This window comes from Phocoena sinus, chromosome 1 (assembly GCF_008692025.1).
Source record: "Phocoena sinus isolate mPhoSin1 chromosome 1, mPhoSin1.pri, whole genome shotgun sequence".
NCBI lineage: Eukaryota > Metazoa > Chordata > Mammalia > Artiodactyla > Phocoenidae > Phocoena > Phocoena sinus.
In genome coordinates this window covers 105,475,645-105,495,915 of record NC_045763.1, presented here as the reverse complement: position 1 = coordinate 105,495,915, position 20,271 = coordinate 105,475,645, and the positions used below count along the sequence as shown (strand labels likewise).

General features: G+C 39.0%; 1 protein-coding gene across 2 annotated transcripts in view; it reads right to left on the bottom strand.

Moving 5' to 3' along the window:
• The window catches only part of WDR3 (WD repeat domain 3), a 40,435-nt gene that overhangs the window by 16,092 nt on the left and 4,072 nt on the right, over positions 1–20,271 (bottom strand). For both annotated transcript variants that reach the window (XM_032628577.1, XM_032628586.1), the window contains exons 3-19: positions 19,373–19,582; positions 16,938–17,056; positions 15,229–15,307; positions 13,957–14,052; positions 12,584–12,697; positions 12,327–12,428; positions 11,336–11,433; positions 10,306–10,413; positions 9,554–9,784; positions 6,722–6,815; positions 4,309–4,410; positions 2,971–3,056; positions 2,672–2,807; positions 1,895–1,951; positions 779–879; positions 440–551; positions 159–293 (exon numbers count right to left, since the gene is read on the bottom strand). In XM_032628577.1, the coding sequence (XP_032484468.1) occupies positions 159–293; positions 440–551; positions 779–879; positions 1,895–1,951; positions 2,672–2,807; positions 2,971–3,056; positions 4,309–4,410; positions 6,722–6,815; positions 9,554–9,784; positions 10,306–10,413; positions 11,336–11,433; positions 12,327–12,428; positions 12,584–12,697; positions 13,957–14,052; positions 15,229–15,307; positions 16,938–17,056; positions 19,373–19,582 (1,980 nt within the window). The remainder of the gene's footprint in view (positions 1–158; positions 294–439; positions 552–778; positions 880–1,894; positions 1,952–2,671; positions 2,808–2,970; positions 3,057–4,308; positions 4,411–6,721; positions 6,816–9,553; positions 9,785–10,305; positions 10,414–11,335; positions 11,434–12,326; positions 12,429–12,583; positions 12,698–13,956; positions 14,053–15,228; positions 15,308–16,937; positions 17,057–19,372; positions 19,583–20,271) is intronic.

Genomic DNA, 20,271 nt, shown 5'->3' with positions numbered 1-20,271 from the left:
GCCGAAGTGGTGTCAGCAGTCTTGGAAACATCTTTTGGAGCTCAATGGACTTGCACTGACTGAGGTGTGACAGCACTAGACAGGAAACTCGAGCTGAGACAGCGTTGTCAGATACTGACACCCACCAGCACACTTGTAACCAAGGCTGAACACCTTACCATCTCCCTTTCTTCCTCAAGAATAAGAGGCTCCCTTGTTCTCTCCCAAAGTCTCAGAGATTTGTCATGGGACGATGATACAATATAGTCCCCACTGGGGCTTACAGCCAAGCACCATATTTCCTGGTGATGTCCCTGCGGAGAGAAAGGACAAAAAACAAAAATCCTGAGTAAGAATACCTTATTCATAGACCGCTAACTGCTTACATTAGTGGGAAATCAACACTTGATCTTAAAAGAAGTTCTTAAGTACTGAGCAAGCAAAGCAGGCAAGAGGTTACCTCCAAAGTTTGTATGTGTTCAAATTTGTCTGCATCCCACTGCTTAATCTTATGGTCTTTCCCAGCAGTGAAGAAGAGGTGAGACTTGGGAACAAACTTTAGGTACATCACACTGAAAAGTGAGAGAAGTACTCAAATGTCATCAAATTCCTCATCATTAAAAAGAGTCTTATACACATAAATAGCTTTTGAACAGCTAGTTCTAGAGTGTCTGACTATTTATATTTTAGAATTTTTAATTTCTGACTATCTGAGAACACTAAATAATAGACACAGATGCTCCTGGGAAATGATACCTACGGTGACTCAACGGGAGGTCTTTGAAAAGATGACACCTACCTGTCATCATGTGCAAACAGAGACTTGTGGCAGTCCCCAAAGTCCAGACCCCAGATCTTCACATTCCTGTCAGCAGAGCCAGTTGCTATCAGTGCTCCATCCTAGGAGGAAGAGAAGTAAAACATTACTTGATTATCTGAAACTCTAATTGGAGAAAAGCTAACCAGAACATGTATCCCATTTCTTTCAAAAACATTAATGCCAAAAAATTAATTTCATCTCTTTACCAAGAGCACCTACATCCTCTCTTTTACCTACAGATCTACTTATAAAGCTTGTAAGTAAGCAAGAACTCTGTGGCTTAGATGTTTTGGTCCTGCTACAGGACAGTGTTATGCCTTGATGGAGGTTATGTTTACTTTGTTCAACAGATAGAATAAAGAATCTCTAATCTCTGTCATAGAGTTTGGGGGGAGAGAAGAGGGAAAGAGAAGAATAAGGCTGGGAAAGAATCTACTATATAGAATGTTTAAGACCTAGCCCTTTTTATGCCATGTCTCCTATCACTGATTTTCTTACCTTTCCTGTTTTAGCACCTAGTTCAAATTGCTGTCAACGTAACAAGAAAACTGAAAATATTTTCTGACACCAATTTATTCTGTTAATGCACTGAGTGCAGACAAGCTAGAGCAGGGGCCAATTCCTTTTACACAGATTAGACATTGTTTTTAAGTATATATTGCCACTCCTAACCATAACTAGACATTACAAAAAATATGACTTTGGTCAAGAGACTAGAAGTATACATAACGCAAAATACCGTAAATATTGCAAAGTTCCATTTTCCTTACAAACATTATACTTCAGAACAAAGGGGGCTGCCTTTTTGAAAGTTCTTCATATTCTAGGGTGTTCTACCAATTATATTGTTTTTATACAAGAAAATACTATTTGGGGAATCCAAAACAGGGAGTTGGTTATGAGGATTAATTCAGGTATCTGTGAAAATATTCTAAAAGCATTAAAGAAATATATATATCTAAGGTATGATTTTTTTAGGATAGTCAGTTATACAACAAACTGAAAAATACTAAGATGAAGCTATCAAGCCAAGAACTAAGATAGCATTTTAGAAAAGACAACTTGTTACTGAGACAGTATTTAAATTTTACTTACATAAGAGATGTCCATGCATATGACAGGCAGTTTGTGTCCATACAGTGAGAGAAAAAACTAAACATTTAAAAATAAAAAAAGAGTATAAATAACTCATGTCTATAAAACACAGGTATAATTTATTACCTGTAGACCTAAAATATAACTTTAAATACAATGCTAAGACTGTTCTGGATTGCTTTATGTCTGTAGTTTCAAAGAAGACAGTCAAACCACTGAAGGTGACTTGACTGTCACCGGCATACAACTCCTGCATGCACTTGCCAAGAATGCTGCAGTATAGTGGAGCCAGGGCTGCTGCAGAAGCCTATTCCCTCAGTCAGAATATGGAACAGAGACGTTCTCTGGATCTCTTAGCTGAAATCTCTGGAGCACTTGTTTCACAACAATATTTCCAGGCCCAATCCAGTCCCACTGAGACTCTGGGCATAGAGCCCAGTAATCTATATTTTTAAAAGCAACTCAAATGATCCTGACTTACAGCCAAGTGTGGAATCACTGCCTAAGACACCTAGCATCGCTCTTAAAACTACTGGCTACGACAGGATTTTCTGTCCACAGATTTTCTGAACATATGAAATACAACTTGCTTTAAACAAAATTTATGAACCAAAGGATTCTTTTAAAACCCTAGCCTTCCTAGTGTACTTGCAATGTTTTGATTCACAAATTTTTAGAAACATACTACTGCTGGGAACACTCAAGGACACTTCTTTATAGTCTCAACCCAAGGTCAGTCAGAAAGAAAGCAAATATCCATAGGCATAACCATTGTACCTTTAAAGTATCAACATAGAAAACTTTCACAGTACAGTCCAGCAAAGACACAGCCAACATCTTTTGATTGGGAGAGTAACTGACACACAGAACTTCTTCATCTAGTTGCAAGGTCCGGGTTTGCTTCATAGAAAGCCTAGCATTACAGAAAGCATCAAGAAAAATGAGTACGAAAGCACAAAAAAATTCCAAAAACCCTCTGGAGCTCAACAGAAATATCAATACATGTCGAAAACCCATTCAATGGTTCCCGATTTTCGCTCCCCCAAAATGGACACAAATAAAAAATGTCCACTCACCTCTTCTGGGTACTGTTTTCATCTTTCACCAACTCAAAATCCCAGAACTTGACAGATTTATCTGCACCACCTGTCACAAAGCCACGCTGAAAATCAAATGACATTTCCGTTAAAAAAATATCTTAGTATTGAAACTTTCATAAGACACCTCAAAATAGTATAAAAGACCATTTTTATTTAATGGCATGGGATAAGAATTAGGATATGTGGTTTTTCCTTAACTCCCTTCATTGCTCTTTATGGGATGCTACCACAGGTCCTACTGGAGAACTCCTAGCAGAGACTAATGTAGTCAGATGATAACTAGTGTAAAGTTCTAGTTATACTTTCATTCAGCATCAGGAAGAAAGACTCAATGAACACTGCAGGGTAAGGCAACAGTCAAAAGAATTTGCTATGAAGTATTCAATTGGTTTTATCACATTTTAGTATTAGTGTAAGCTATAAGGACTACAGAGTCAGAAAACTACATCTCAAATATCTATTCTGCTATTTCAGAGATTTGTAACATGGGAAAATAACCTTATAATGACCCTCAGTGTTGGTGCAGTTGTAAAGACTACCTAGTTTATAAAATCATTGTGAAAATAACAATAATGACATGATGGACGTGAAAACACTTTGGAAAAGAGAACACTCTACAAATGCTAGATGTTGCTACTATTTCAATTTTAAATGCTGTTTCATTTCTGACCCCAAATGGCATTACCCAGTCTAAATTCCAGGTTCCGTTTTTTTCCAAAAATATCTACTTTCAATGAATGAAGGTTTGCCACCATTGGGAGTATTCAAATAAATGGGCCACAATCCCTTAAGGTGTCAAATAATATCTCAAAATGTTCTGAGCAACAGCACCATTACTGGAATAAGTACGCAGTTCTCCAGGGTGACTCCTTTGAAGGGAAATACACTGTTATTGACTTGAAAAGGTTCACATATTTACTAAAAAATCACTAGATTTATATAGTCATAGATGTATGGACTAAAAGGGGAGCACAAAAGTCTACACTATCCTCCACACTGTGTTGCCCCAGGAAGTATTTCCTCTTAAGAAGTATCACAAACCACTGGTACAAAGTCAGGAGGGTAAGCAATTTGATGTCATGGAGCTGATGATGAACAGCAGCTGAACAAGATTTCAAATCATAATGACAGCTATTCATATTATCAGGCACAAGATATGGCACCATATATAAAAGCTAGAGATTAGACAGAAGTGGGCTTTCTTTAAAGAAACCCTGAGACAAATCCCTGTTAGGCAGCAGCAGAACTTGATATAAGAAATGGGAAGTACAGCCAGAGTACTGAAGCCCAGATCTTAACATCTGGTTTAGTTACCTGATCTGGAGAGAGAGACAAGGACCATAAAGCTCCATCATGTGCATCTATTGTCTCCAGCAGATTTCCTGAGGCCAAGTCATAAAGCTGCAGCTTTCCTGTCTTTGGAAGACACAAAATGAACACACTACCTACACAGTTTCATAACCAAGCAGCAACAATGTAGCTAACTGCTCAGGAAACGGGCTTCCACGGTCCATGCTCTGTACTTCCTCTGTGAATAAATGTTGTTAAATCCCCTACGGATATGTTGGGTTAATCCTGGCAGGGTTGCTATACTGTACAAGTAAGGAACAGTACAACCTTGTAGTACAGGACTACTGTCACTTCCACTGGTTTCCTCAACTTCAAAAGGTAAATATCATGGCCACAGGCATTATCAGAATAAACATAAGAGCAAATGGGGAACTTAAAAAACCTTTAAAAAACTTAATCAGTCCTTTAAGTGGACTATCCTCTATGGTAGTTGGCTTAACCAACTCTCGATTTCCCCCTCTAGAATACACTGATAATGAGAAATACTACCTACAATGCTAGGGAGGGCAATGAACTTGAAACAAACAACATCACAGTAGCTTAGAAAGCTATCAGCCACGCTTCCTGTTTAGACCATGTATATGCTGTGGTCATGGTGCCAGCACGGAACACACACAGTGGCAAAGCCTGCTCTATGACAAGCCTGTGCACATGTGGTGGAAAGAACGTAAGGGGAAGACTTGAATCCCAGGGCTGCTTCTCTCTAACTCTGACTGTGGGTAAATTCATCTCCATGAGCCCATTTTTCCATCTGAAAAATGGAGTTTATATCACCAACCCCTCTAAGCTGTTGTGGGGATTAAATGAGATCATGTATGTTAGCAGCATGGCACAGAGACTAGGCTAGGGATTCTGTCTGAGTCATACAAATAGTCTTTGAAGCAATGGGCAAAATGTTTTCCCAATAGCAGATAGCGAATGGACATTTGTTAAAAGAATGAATGAAAACTGAGGAAATCTTTTAACTGAAATTTAATGTTCTTTCACTGACACTGACCCTAAAATCTCTCCAGCTTATTTTACACTTTTTGCTGGACCAAAAATATCCATTATAACATAGGTTTTTCTAATAAAATAATCATGCACACATGGCATTAGTTTAGGGGGATAATAATGACAAATACTTGCAAAGCACTTTTCAAAATATTCCATAGACCTTATTCCACTTTATTTCCACTACCACCCCTGCTACTACCATTCGTGCTACTTCTGCTACTAGCTCTTATTTATTAGTTATTTGCTGGGAGCCAGTCTCTGTGCTAAGTGCTTTGCAGACTGTGAGGCAGGTTATTTACATCATTTTACATGAAAAAACTAAGGCTCACAGGGTTGAGTAACTTGCCCAAAAGGTCTTATAGCCAGTAAGTGGAAGAGCTAGGATTCAAACCTAGGCCCATCTGGCACAAAAGGCTCTGCCAAAAAACAAGTGTCACCATTCCATTGTGTAGATAATGAAACACACTAAGAGAAGTTATATGACTTTCTCCAAAATACCCATTTCGTAAGGGGAAGAACCTGAATCCAAATCCATGTCTGCTTATTCCCTCATGGTTATCTCCCAATCCGATTAGCAGCTCAGGACTTCATCAGTCAGGCTGTCTTTACCAAATGCTTCTATCTGCCACGCATGATGCTGGTACTTAATGTCTTTTATCATCAGTCTTCTCAAAACACAATTACACGTGTGCTCATAAAAAGATGCATGAAAAGCTGATCTCCAAAATGTTAGTGACAGTTATCTCAAGGTCATGATTTTAATTTTCTTCGTAATTTGACATAAGATTTGGTTTAAAAAAAAAAACACAAAGAAAACAAAACTTAAAAATAAAAACCTCGCGCTTCCCTGGTGGTGCAGTGGTTAAGAATCCACCTGCCAATGCAGGGGACAAGGGTTCGATCCCTGGTCCGGGAAGATCCCACATGCCACGGAGCAACTAAGCCCATGCGCCACAACTACTGAGCCTGCCCTCTAGACCCCGCAAACCACAACTACTTAGCCTGCGCTCAGGAGCCCGTGAGCCACAACTACTGAGCCTGCGCTCAGGAGCCTGTGAGCCACAACTACTGAAGCCCGTGTATCTAGAGCCCGAGAGAAGCCACTGCAATGAGAAACCCACGCACCGTGACGATGATTGGTCCCTGTTCGCGCCGCAACTAGAGAAAGCCTGTGCACAGCAACGAAAACCCAATGCAGCCCAAAATAAATAAATTAAATAAAAATAAAAACCTCAAAAAAAAAGGCAATGAACTAACACCCTCTCATACTATCTGGCCCTAATACATTTCCCATATGCTAAAATAGGAAGCATATTTCTCAAACAACTTTAAGAATACTGAGTAGAAAAAGTCCCCCAAATCCATGGAAAAGCCTGTTTACCTTTGTTCCTATGACCACCTGCCGATCACCAGGTACAAAGAATGAGCAAAGTGCATATTCGCAGGTCATCGTGCGAATACACTGCAGTGTAGACCTGTGAAAAAGAAGGAATCAAGAACTTGTATGTTACGAGAAGCTGCTTCTCCATCTGAGAGGTCAGCATGTACATTTCATACAAACTTAGCCACACAGAATGATCAATATGAGAAAGGATAAAGTCTGAATAACCCTGGCTTATTACAGTGAAGGGAGAAATTAGTAAGCGGCACCTAACTTTGTTTTCTTTCATGGCGGCTCCCAATCCTAAGGAACGGATTCTACGAAAGAGCTGAGAAAAGCATCTGCTGGGCTCCACAGACTGCCACTACAAAGAAGTGAGGCCAGAGGACTGCAAGTCGAATTAGCATACTGTATCCTTACAAGTTCATTTTACTGGACCATAAGCATTCATCCGTGCAACAAACAGATATCAAATGCCCACTTCCTTCAACATTTACTGAATGCCAGGTACCGTTCTAGGTGCTGGAGATATAACAATGAATTAAACAGAAGAGGCCCCAAATCTCATAAAGCTTAACATCCTCTGGAAATGAGACAAATTGGTGTATCAGGTGCTAGCAGGTGCTATGGAGAAACACAGTACCTGGGGGAAGGGGACCAAGAGTACAAGGGTGGGAAGGGGATAGCAGGATGGCCATGTGATGAGAAGAGAGGGAGAAAGTCTTAGCCAAAAGGGGAATATGGTTCCACGCAGAAAGGGAGCACAACAGCCATGACACGGGCACACGCCTGTCACCTGTAAGGGATAACGAAAAGGTCAGGGTGGCTCCACTGGAGAAGGGGAGAGTGGTAAGAGACAATGTCTGTAAGGACTGTGGCTTGTAGTTAGTCCTTGTGAGATGGACCTCCTGGAAGTGATATAACTTCCATTATAAAAAGATTACACTGGCCGCTGTGTTGAGTATAGACCACAGAGGGGCAGGTAAGGAAGCATGGAAAGACTGGTCAGAAAGCTATTACAATCCAGGTAAGAGATGGTGGTGGTTTGAACCAGGTCATGGCAGCGCAGGTGATGAGATGTGGTTGAATTCCAGGTGAGTTTTTTTTTTTAATTTATTTTTGGCTGCACTGGGTCTTCATTGCTGCGTCTTAGCTTTCTCTAGTAGTGGTGAGCATGGGCTACTCTTCATTGCGGTGTGCGGGCTTCTCATTGCGGTGGCTCCTCGTTGCAGAGCATGGGCTCTAGGCAGGTGGGCTTCAGTAGTTGCAGCATGTGGGCTCAGGAGTTGCAGCGCACAGGCTCTAGAGTGCGCAGGCTTCAGCAGTTGTGGCACGCGAGCTCAGTAGTTGCGGCTCACAGGCTCTAGAGCGCAGGCTCAGTAGTTGTGGCACACGGACTTAGTTGCCCCATGGCCTGTGGGATCTTCCCGGACCAGGGATTGAACCCATGTCCTCTGCATTGGCAGGTGTATTCTTAACCACTGGACCACCAGGGAAGTTTTGAAGGTAGAGCTGATAGGATTTGCTAATGCACTGGACATGAGAGAATCAAGAATGGCTACAAGGATTTGGGCTAGAAAAACCACAGGAAGTAATTATTTACTAACATGGGGAAGTCTGTAGGAACAGAGGGTGGGGAGACTATTGAAGAAATGAACATCACAAGTATGGTTTGGACATATAAAAATCTGAGATGCCTAATTAGACATCCAAGGGTGATACAAACAAAAGCTTTGGACATATGAGTCTGAAGTTCAGGGAGAGGCTATGGCTAGAGATAGAAGTTTAAGTGTCATCAGCTTACAGAAAGCCACCTGACTAGAGATCACAGAAAGTGAGTGTAGACAGAGAAAAGTTTCAAAGACTCTGCCCTGAAGTATTCCAACAGTTAGAAGTCAGCAAAATAAAAAGGGTCTAGCCAAGACTGAGAAAAAAAAACAGCCAGCAGAGAAAGAGGAAATAATGAAATTCAAACTGTTTCAAAGAGGAGAAAAGTTATCAATTCAAAGACAGTGTCAAACGAAGCTTATTGGTCACTGGATTTTGAAACATGAACACCACTGATGAGATGACAAGAGCTGTTTTGGTGAAAGAGTGGGGATAAAGGCCTGATGGAGAAAAGGAGTCAGAGGATGGGGGGAGATAATTGGACAGAGAGATAAGGATGAAACAGGATTACTTCCTTCAAGATGGGAGATATCACAGTGTATCTGTATGCTGATGCGAACAACCCAACAGAGAGGGAAGATTAATGATGCAAGAGAGGGAGGAAAATTGCTAGAAGGAGAAATATAGCTTGTGATTACCTTTTGGTTTGGAGCACCAACAGTCATAGGAAGAAAGATTATGTGGATACAGGTGCAGCTAAGGTGGGAACGTATGAACATTTTCTAGATGATTCCATTTCTTCAGTGAACTAGGAGGAAAGGTCATCAGCTTAAAGGGGCTACAGGTGTGAGGTGTGAGGAGCGGTAAGAACATGTGAAATAGTCATCTAGGAAAGTGAGGAATGAGAAATCATGGTAAAATTACTGTAAAGCACTAAGAGCCTATTTGAATTTAGAGTAGGAAGTATGCTTGTGTTTTTCTCTAGCCAAGTACAGCAATAAGCTTCAGACATGGAATAAACTTACATTTTTTATACCAAATCTAAAAAGGCAATTTTTCCTACTCTAAACTTCACAGGCCTACAGTCAAAATGCACTGAAGATACATTTTGAGGGAACTGTATTTAGGGCCCTAAGAATAACTAACCATCAAGAGTATTAAAAACCAACTCAAAGGGAAGAAAACACTATTGGATAAAGCTATAGAAAGCATCATTTCACAAACCTGTTCCATATCTTAACGGAATCAGCTGCTGCTGAAAGGACAGCGATATTGTCTGAGCTGAATGACAAAGTCCGCACATCACTGCGATGACCCCCGATGGTAATTCTGTTTGTCCTGACAGTCTGAGGAGCTGACATGGATGGATTCAGTGAATATAATTCCACCAAGTTGTTTTGCAGAAGGAAGACAGCCTTTAACTCTCCTTGAGGAGTATGAATCAAGTCAAAGGATCTGCATGAGAAAATATTCATAAATGTTCCAGCAACCATCTTAGCTCACAAGGTTAATTTTTTTCTAGGAGAAAAGCTTTGCAATGCCCTCCATCTATACAAAGTTTGAACAAGTATAAAGGATTTTACAGATAAGAGTGCTCTGACTATTGGACCGTCGTCTAGTATAGGCTTTTAAGTCCAAGAAACCTGAGCTCAGATATTGGCTCTGACTTGTTGCTGTGCATGTATTCTTTTTTATAAGTGACTGCAAATCCTTTTGGAATGTGGGGTATACATTTTTCTTTTTAACTGGCAGCAAAGAACTGTAAGTAAAAAGCTAAAAAGCTATCATAAGGAAGCAAATATGAGATGATGAGTAAGTGGGCCCATGGTGAGAGTCAGGAGCTGAGGCCACGATCACCATCTCCAGATACGTAATTTGCAGGGACTGCTTACAAATGGTGGGAAAAGCCGATACAATTTTGTAGCAACACTTCAGGTACTTCTCTCAGATACCTCGGCTACTACATTTTCACTCACTTGATTTTGGCAGAAGTTTTGATATTAGTCACCCGTTGGATTTCATCTTGCAGAGTCATTTCAACGTTGACTTCAAGGTCTTCCTCCTCCTCTTTGCAAGAATTTAATCTAGAGGAGAAAAAAAAAAGACTATCATGCTATCACTTTTCTAGAAGAAGCTTTGCTATTACTTGAGTCAAGCTCTGGTCTGAGACCAACAACCTTTATTGAACCCGGAAGAGTCACTTAACCACACGGATTACCATGAGAATTAAACAATGTAGTGTACGTAAAAATGCTTTGTGAACCACAATGCAATTAATGTGAAGTGTTATTCCATCCTATGGGTACCCTCAATAAACGGATTCTGAATGCAAAAGCCCATAAAATTTCTGGGGACAAGTCTTTGTAGTTCAAACTATCCCACTGAAGTAAACTTCTCTAACTTCAGGACTTTTTAGAAAATCCATTACTCTGCACTTATAACCCAACCAAGCCAAAAAAAACCAGAGGTCTCAAAAGATTTGCTTTGGCAAATAAAAAATTTTAAAAACTGGTGACTTTTTATTTCTTTGAGACTTGATAAATTTCAACCACTGAGAAACTGATTTCTATGGCTATAATGACCTATTTATTGTAAGGTTATACCGCCCCCAAACTCCAATTATGTAACTGTCCAACCAGTCTTCCTTCTCACAGTCCCAAAGGTCAGCACTATGCAACCCCGATTCCTTCTGTATAGGCTGTTGTCACTGAAGACACACTGCTAGCCTCTCAGAATTAAATCATTTAGAAGCCATGTTTGAATATCTGTACTGCCTTTCTCGTTCTGTGTGGCTCTGAGTGCAAGACCTAGGAATATGATAGTTATGAAGCTGTATTTAGAAATTAAAAACTTGGCCTACCAGCACTCCATAAAATCTTCCCTAGCATTTAATGGTAATTGAAAACAGAGTAAATACTCCTTTAAAGAAGCCATAGTTTTTCCTTCAGTACTATGTGGCCCACCCACGATACTTGTTGACTAGTAGTAAATATTAAGAAAACACACTTTGCTTTCTTTTTAGCTTTCTTCATCTTCTTGTCTATTTTCTTCTGAATTTCCTCCTTGGAAAGGATACGAAACACTTCTAGCACAGAATCAGTCCCCTAGAAAGGCAAAAGGTTGATGTGAGTCCAGGAGAGGCAATTTGTAATTTAGCTTTTTCTCTGTTAGAACATTTCTCTTTCTTCCCTTACTAGTTGTATTACTATGGACAACTTAATCTCATTGGGATTGCTGTCTCATCTGTAAAGTGGGAATTCACCACTTTCTACAATGTTACTCTGAGACTAAATAAGAAGTTAATGCTTTTTATAGAGTGAAATCAGAAAGAGAAAAACAAATACCATATGCTAACACATATATATGAAATCTTAAAAAAAAAAAATTGGTTCTGAAAAACCTAGGGGCAGGACAGGAATAAAGACGCAGACATAGAGAATGGACTTGAGGACATGGGGAGGGGACAGGGTAAGCTGGGACAAAGTGAGAGAGTGGCATGGACACATATACACTACCAAATGTAAAACAGACAGCTAGTGGGAAGCAGCCGCATAGCACAGGGAGATCGCTCGGTGCTTTGTTTCCACCTAGAGGGATGGGATAGGGAGGGTGGGAGGGAGACGCAAGAGGGAGGAGATATGGGGATATATGTATACGCATAGCTGATTCACTTTGTTATACAGCAGCAACTAACAGAACAATGTAAAGCAATTATACTCCAATAAAGATGTTAAAAAAAACAGAAAAAAGAAGTTAATGCTTTTAAATTGTTTAGAAAGGCAGGGATTTAATAAATGTTTGCTAATAATAAGAAGAATAAGAGCAATTACTGTTGTCGGGCTAACAGAAGTTAGGGAATATAGGTCCACACAATACCATATAAGGAAATCTTAACAGGACCAAAGAAAAATTCACCTCCACACTGAATACGAAAGAAGAACAAGTCTCTAAAGGAAGAGCCAAGTCCTTGTTATTTTCTCCTAAGCCTGGTACTCACATGGCAAGCAAGAATCCTGCCTGTCCTGTCGACTGCAAGGTTCACAACTCTGTCCCTTCCTTCCCGCATTATGGAACCAGCTTTTCTACATGTAAGGATGCGCTGCAGAGGAAGCAAGAGAAAAGATGAAGGTTAATAGTTCTGTTGACCCCTGAAAAGACACGATCCCAAGAAATGCAGGTGACAAAGATCTTCCCTAAAATGAATACTTTCCCACCACTCAACTCAACTGAAGGTAAGAAACAAAAATGAATTACATCCTCAGGAGCTTCATCCATCTCAAGGGTACCATCCTCTGCTTCATGTGTGTCCTGTATTCCAGGGGAAGACCCTTTGACTTTCTTGGGCTCTGGTTCTTCTGGGTCTCCAATCTGTTTTATAAAAATGGAAAAATAAAAGCTGAAATAGGGCTTGCCAGGTGGCTCAGTGGTTAAGAATCCGCCTGCTAATGCAGGGGACATGGGTTCGAGCCCTGGTCCAGAGAGATCCCACATGCCGCAGAGCAACTAAGCCCATGCGCCACAACTACTAAGCCTGCGCTCTAGAGCCCGCGAGCCACAACTACTGAAGCCCGCGTGCCTAGAGCCCGTGCTCCTCAACAAGAGAAGCCACCACAATGAGAAGCTTGAGCACTGCAATGAAGAGTAGCCCCTGCTGGCCGCAACTAGAGAAAGCCCATGTGTAGCAATGAAGACCCAACGCAGCCAAAAATAAATAAACACGTTTATTTTTTTAAAAAAAAAAAGCTGAAATAATTTGTTCCAGGAGGTGATTTTCCCCCCTAATGACTTAGAAACCTGTCCTCAGAGCCACTGATAACTTCCATTTAGTGATCTCTCTGATCAAACCTCTTCAACGACAGCACATTCATCAGAATGTGTTAAAAACTGACCACATCAAGAACACAAACAAAACATTATTCATTATACCAGCTCCAATAACTTTCCACAGTCTAAGGACTATTGTTTCATAACAAGGTGAAAAAATGATGACCTCATTAATTTTAAAACCTTCTTAGGTGAAAGATCTACCATATTCTAGAGGTAAAGATTCATGTTGGCATTACGAATTGAAAGACATTGCAAGAGAGGTTACATTTTCTCCTTAAATTAAAAAAAAGATAAACCCTAGCCTACTAATGAAGAACCCATCAAAATGGCTACTGGACCCAACACCACACACCTAACTCCAGCTAAACCCTAAGGTCTATAACACCTTTCATCCACGCAAAATCTTTGATGATCTGAGAAAATGTGACAGATCTTCTCAGAATATACATATTTACATAAACATACACAAATTTCACATAGATTTTTGTTTGAGGGAAGAGGGTCACAGATATTCGGAAGTCCATCCGTGGACACCCAAAGGTCAAGGAATATCAAGCTAAGAGCCCTACAGACTAAAACATTAACATTACCAAGAGCTGTCAGCCTAAAGCTATCCTTCTTCCAAGTGCAAATCAGGGCAATGGACCATAGAATGAAGAAAAAAAATGTTTAGAAATCGCAGTAAGAGAGAATTCCAATACTATGTGAAGTACTCAAAAATTACATCTGATTCTAAATTCAATAAGTCTATGAAATTGCTAAAACGTGACACTGCCCATGATTAGAAAAAAAGCAATTACCTCTCGCAGGTAAGCTATGTCCCAAGCCCTCAGCTCACTGTCAGAAGCCCCAGTGATGAGTCGCTTTTCTTCTGACACCAGAACCAACCCCCACACCTACAGGGTATAAAAATATTCAAATAATATGGTTATTAAGGGACTCCAGGATGCATGACATCACATTCCAAAAGTCTAAGTACACTGTAGTGAAATCTCTTTGGCACTGCAAAGTCTAATATTAAGACAACCCTTTCAAAATACACTATAAGAAAGCTCACTTTGAGAAAGAAAATGATCTGTGGTGGAAGTGTTGTTTATGGGGTAACTAGCAGTTTCTCTGTAATTTCCTATCCTTAAATTTAGATAATGGCTGTTCAGAATAAATCCTAACTAGAAGCCACTCAAAATAATGATTTCAAGCGTGGCACTTCTTTGATTTCAGCAGTGCCTTGCAAATGAAAGGTGCTCCATTAACGTCTATCAGAGCACAATTTTTAGCCTCAAACATCCATGAACTAAACAATGAAAACAACAATACTGTTGCAAATCAAGAAAGAATCTGCTTTTCCTCCTCATTAATTCTAGGGTGTGTATATTCCTCATATATTCTAGGGCATATATATACAAAAATATATATAATTGAGTTATAATTAACATATAACATTAAACTAGTTTAAGGCATACAACACAGTGATTCAATATTTTTATACATCATGAAATGATCACCAAAATAAGACCAGTTACCATCCATCGCCATACAAAGTCGTTAAAATATTATACTGACTATATACCCTATGTGTAGATTCCATCCCATGGCTTACATATTTTATAGGTAGAAGTTTGTACCCCTTACTCACCTTCACCTATGCCTGGTATGAACAAAGCACAAAGGAGGATGCAAAGATGTAAAATATTCCCTGATCTCTACTGAACAGAGCTATGTTCAATAATTATTATAATGGCTACAATTTGCTATTTACATGTCACTGGGCCAGGCATTGTACACATTAAACTTCCCTACGACCATAAAGGTGGATACTTATCATTTAAAAGTGATGAAACCCATATTCATGGGTTAAAAACTTATCCGAGGCCAATTTCTACTGAATGCCAGAGCAGCTGCATCTGCTCTGACGGTTGGCACTTTGTCCACCACTCCAACTTCTCTCTCTAAAGACAGTACATGTTGATTACTGTTAGTAAAAACAAAGAGTCATGAAAGGGCCAGGGAAGAAACCATCTTTTCCTTTCTGCCTTGCTATTCTTTCCCTGGGCCCATGACCCTACATATACCTCAGTTCGGTGGCCAACCATTGTTTTGAAGCAGTGCTGGGTATCAAGGTCCCACCATTTCACCATGGTATCTTTCCCACTAGAAGAGGAAATAGGAAAAAAATCTTATTAGGAAGAATCACTGAACTAACAGGAAAATCAAGGACTTATTTGTTGCCTTAAAAAGACAATACACAGTAATGATGTCTAATGCTACTATTTACCTGACCTTTCTTTTAAAAAGTAAAGAATCCTAACTCTTTATATGTCTATTCTCAGGTAGAAAAATAAAATGTTCCATCTGTAAGCACAAAAATAACCTTGAATTCAGAATGCTACAGAACACAGAACTTGACCAGTTGACCACCATTTCCATCGCCACAGCATCAACATTCCTTCATTCTAACACACAAACATCTTAGACCTCTCCTGCTCCCTTGTCTCCTATGTCCAGCTAGTCTCTAGGTCCTGAAAACGCCTCCTCTGGGAAGTCTCCAAGTCTCGATTCCTTCCAATCCATTTCTGTACACAAACCTGAAGTTAGGTCCTACTGCCCGAATTATTTTAATAAGTTATCTGGTCTCTGTCTATTCTGTTCCCTCACCACATCCAATACATTACTGTCAGATAATCTTAATCTTCTAAATTTGCACTAACTCAAGGTTCTCTATGGATTCAAAATCAAGCTCTTCAGCACCATTCCCAAAACCTCCCATTAACTGGCACTTAATCTCCCTGCCAATGGGCTCTACTATTCCTGCCTCAAATGCCTGTTCCCTGCTTCTTCACCAATGTGAATCTAATATAATCCTGCTTCAAGACAAAACTGGAAAAAAACAAAAACCCAATTTACAAAGTCTTTCCTATATAATCCCACCTCACGGTGTTATTTCCTTTCCCTTACATTCCCTAAGCTATAAGGTGTATGTATATTCTAGTAGAGCAGTAGAGTCATTGCCTCACAGAATGTGTTATCTGAACAAGACACACTAACGTCCCTGCATCCTATCCCACAGGAACAAATCCACCACTGGTACAGCATTTCGTGCTGCTCCGCTACACTGCCTTCTGGTTCTTCTGTGGTTCTAATTACTATGGTTCTTCTAATTACTGCCTGGCAAAACTTAAGATCCCAAACTTTCCTGGGTGGTCATTCCTTAGGAATGATAACTATTATATTAGGTTGAGCTATATGAAATTGCTGATATATGAAATTGCTGATATCTGACCTATCATTTTTAACCCACACAAATGGAAATTTCAAATGGTTCAACCTATGAGATGTTCAGAAGGCCTAAGTATGGAGTATGTCTCTTCTCAAGAGGCAGGCTAAGACACACATTTGGTATTCGCATCTGCCCACTGCTCCATGTTTGGCTTTTCTGACTTTCTAGGGATCCAGAAAGTAGACAGCTCATCCTATACAAGGTCTGTTGAAGAGTTAAGGAACTATGGAAAAGCTGGTATGAGGGGAAAATAATGACAAATCAGAAAAGGGAATTAAAAAATGCTATAAATAACTCTGGACAGCATCTATGACACCGTTTGGGAAGGGAGGGGAAGGGAAGGGAGGGGGAGAGAGAGGAAAAGCAGCGAGAAGAGGAAACTAGCACATGAGCTTGAGTATAGTGCGGAGATACGAGTAAGGAATGAAACAAATTCCCTCTTTGAAAACCTCTCCAGTGAATTCACCTAGAGAAAAATGGAAACGAAACTTATTATTTCTTTACCTAGTAACTAGCAGATTCTTGTCTCGTAGAAACAATGCTTGTGTAACAGCGTCCTTGTGCCCCTTTAGACGGTAGAGGCCACTCTCATTGATCACATCCCACACAATAGTATCTGTGTCCTAAAGGAATCAAATACAGAAGAATTTTCTTTACCACATAAGGCCTAACTTGACAAACAATATTTTTATTACAAAGTTGATATGTAGTCCTTATAGAAAATTTGGAAATCATACAGAAAAGCACAGAGGAACCAAACACCAGTTGATTTCACCATCCAGATATAACCACCACAGGTATTTTGTTGTATACTATTCTAGTCTTTATGTATACATACATGTTGTTAACTGAGATCATGCTATTCCTATCACTGTATAACTCTCCTCCTTTTTCTCATTTAATATACTTCCATGTCTTTCCACACTGTTCTCATTTTTAATGGTCACATAATAACCAACCTTAAGGATATACCATAATTTACTTTAAATTTTTTCTATTTCAGCCATTTAGGCAGTTTCCAATTTTCTGCTATCATAGATATGTGGAAATGAACATTCTTGTACCTCTATCTTTGTACATATCTCAGATCAGAATAAAAACTAAAAAGGGAAATTATTGGGTTAAAAGGTATTTCTATCTTAAGTCTGCAATTCAGGGTGATCTCCAGAAAGGCTGCACCAATCTAAAGGTCCACCAAGGATATGTATGACAACACCAGTTTTCCCATCCCTTCACCTCTGGATATTATCAGTTGCTCAAAAAACAGTGCCAATTTCAAAAGTTGAAAGGCTGTCTCAATGTTTATTTGATTTGCATTTCTGAATACCAATGAGAAATTCTGTACATGCTCTATGGTGATTACTGGCCGTTCTGCACCTCCTTTGAACTGCCAAGTCATGTCTTTCATCTTCTTTTGGGTCTTATTTTTCACTTGTTTGTTGATTATTAAGACATATTAATCCTTCCCTTTTATAGTAGAACTATTAAATACTTTCCCCTTTTTCATTGTCCTTTAACTTTATTTTTTCCAGTTTTATTGAAAAAATAATTGATGTACATCATTGTATAAATTTAAGGCATACAGCATGACAGTTTAATTTACATATATTGTGAAATGATTACCATAATAGGTTCAGCTAACACCCATCTCCTCATATAGATATAATAAAAAGAAAAAAAGGAAAAATAATTTCTCCTTGGGATGAGAACTCTTACGATTTACTCTTGACAACTTCTTTATAGTGTTTAAATGCACAAATGTTTTAAATATTCAAATATCAAGCATTCAAATTTATCAGTCTTTTCCTTTATAATTTCTTTCCTTGCTGATATACTTGAAGTCTTTTTCCACCTTGATATCAAATAAATATTTATTTATATATCTTCTAGTTTACTTAAAATATCATGGTTTAATATTTAAGTCTTTAATCTGTGACTCTTTGGTACACAGCATGAGGTAAAGTTTTAACTTTAAATTTGCCCCCAAATAGTTAGCCAACTGTTTAAGTCCTGTTTCATAAGAAATCCATCATTTTTCTACTCATCAAAAATGTCATCTTTAAAATATACTAATTAGGTATATCAAGTGGATTTGTTTCTTGGATTCCCATTTGGTTACAGTAATCTATCTGACTATTTTGTATTAATGCCAGGTTAATATAACACATTATAAGTTATGACTTCATAATGCATTTTAATATCTGAAACTTCTTAAATCTAACCCTGAAAAAAGAAATCTGAAACCCTTTTATTTTTTCCCAAAATTCTGCTATTTATTATTCATTTGTTTTTTCAATATGTGCTTTTAAATCATTTGGTCATATTCTAAAAAAACAACAAAAAGACCTTTGGGATATTTAAATTGCTTTATCTGTATAAACTAATTAGAACATACGAGCATCTTTTCAATACTTTGTCTTGCCATTCAAGAACATGGTTTGTGTCTCTATTCACTCAAGTCTTCTGTTACATTCCTTAGTAAAGTTTCACAGTATTTTTGTGTCCATTACTTAACATATTTTTGTAAATGGAATCATTTACATTCTATTTTCTGATGACTGAGATATAGGAAAGCTACCGATTTTACCAAAACAAATGGCCAAGAATCATCATTTTGACTCCCCTTTTCCAATTTGTTTTGTTCCCCCCAACTTGTGTACTGTTTTGGGTAGCATATCCACAATGATGTTACATAGTAACTATCATGGGCATCCTCATCTTGTTCCTGTATTTAATAGTCTTTTATCAGTGAATCTGACAGGAATCAAAATGAACCACCCAATTCATATCCATCCTTCTCACTCTATTCTACCATCTATACTATTTTGTACACCGAGTGCCCACTGTTTGACACAACAATGTTTGTGAATAACCTGCTTCAGCAGTAGCCTTACACTCCTTTCTAGATTAAAGTCCAGGCACCTAATTCAAGGTCTCACCTTGGACCCAGATGCCAGCCTGCCTCCTAGCTGATCATACTTCAAGGAAGTGATTGCTGCTTTGTGTCCATTGAAGGTCACGTTTCCTTCCCCACTCAGGAGACTGAAGATTCGGATAGACCCATCCTCATAACCAACAGCTAAGTGCAGCCCATCTGGGGAGGGGCACAAGAAAGTGACTTCGTGTTTAAGCCCCTGAAGGATGAAAATCTGAAATAATAAGAATTAAAAACAATGTAGAGGAGTTAAGCATGTCATCAAGGAAAAAGTGTGGGAATAATCAGGCACAGTAAAATTAAGAGCATCAATAATTCCAAGTCACTCTTATGAATAATAATGAGTCTCTGGACTCTATCTCAAGTTCTTTAATATAGAAATTATTATTTGTACAGGGTAATGAAACATTCAAGAAAAGGTAAAGCTATACTATACTATTTCTCCAAAGCTCTACATTAGCATAATATATGCCAAAATTTCCCAAGCAATGGAATAAACTACTAAGTCCTTATTCTATGTCAACACCAAATGATTTTCCATAAAGGGTTATAAACACATCCTTGATTTAACTGAGCCCCAGCCCAGAAACCAACCTGCATGGCACTGGAGTGCTACAGTGATGTATCCCCAAGGGACTCTGGGGGACACTAAGTATCAAAGTATTAACCTCTTGGAGGTCACAAAGTGAGTGGACAAGATCAAAATGCCTGTATTTTGTTCGGCAGAAGTGGTAGGCTTGGGAATTCAGAGTCATACAAAATATCAAAGGCTAGTTTAACAACCGTTGGGCCTCATCTGCATAAGTAAGAGAAAGATTCAGTCAACATAGCAATATTCCTTTTAAATGCTTAATTTCTATAACTAGTTGTGAGGGCAAGTAGAAGAACTTGAAAAATGGAGAA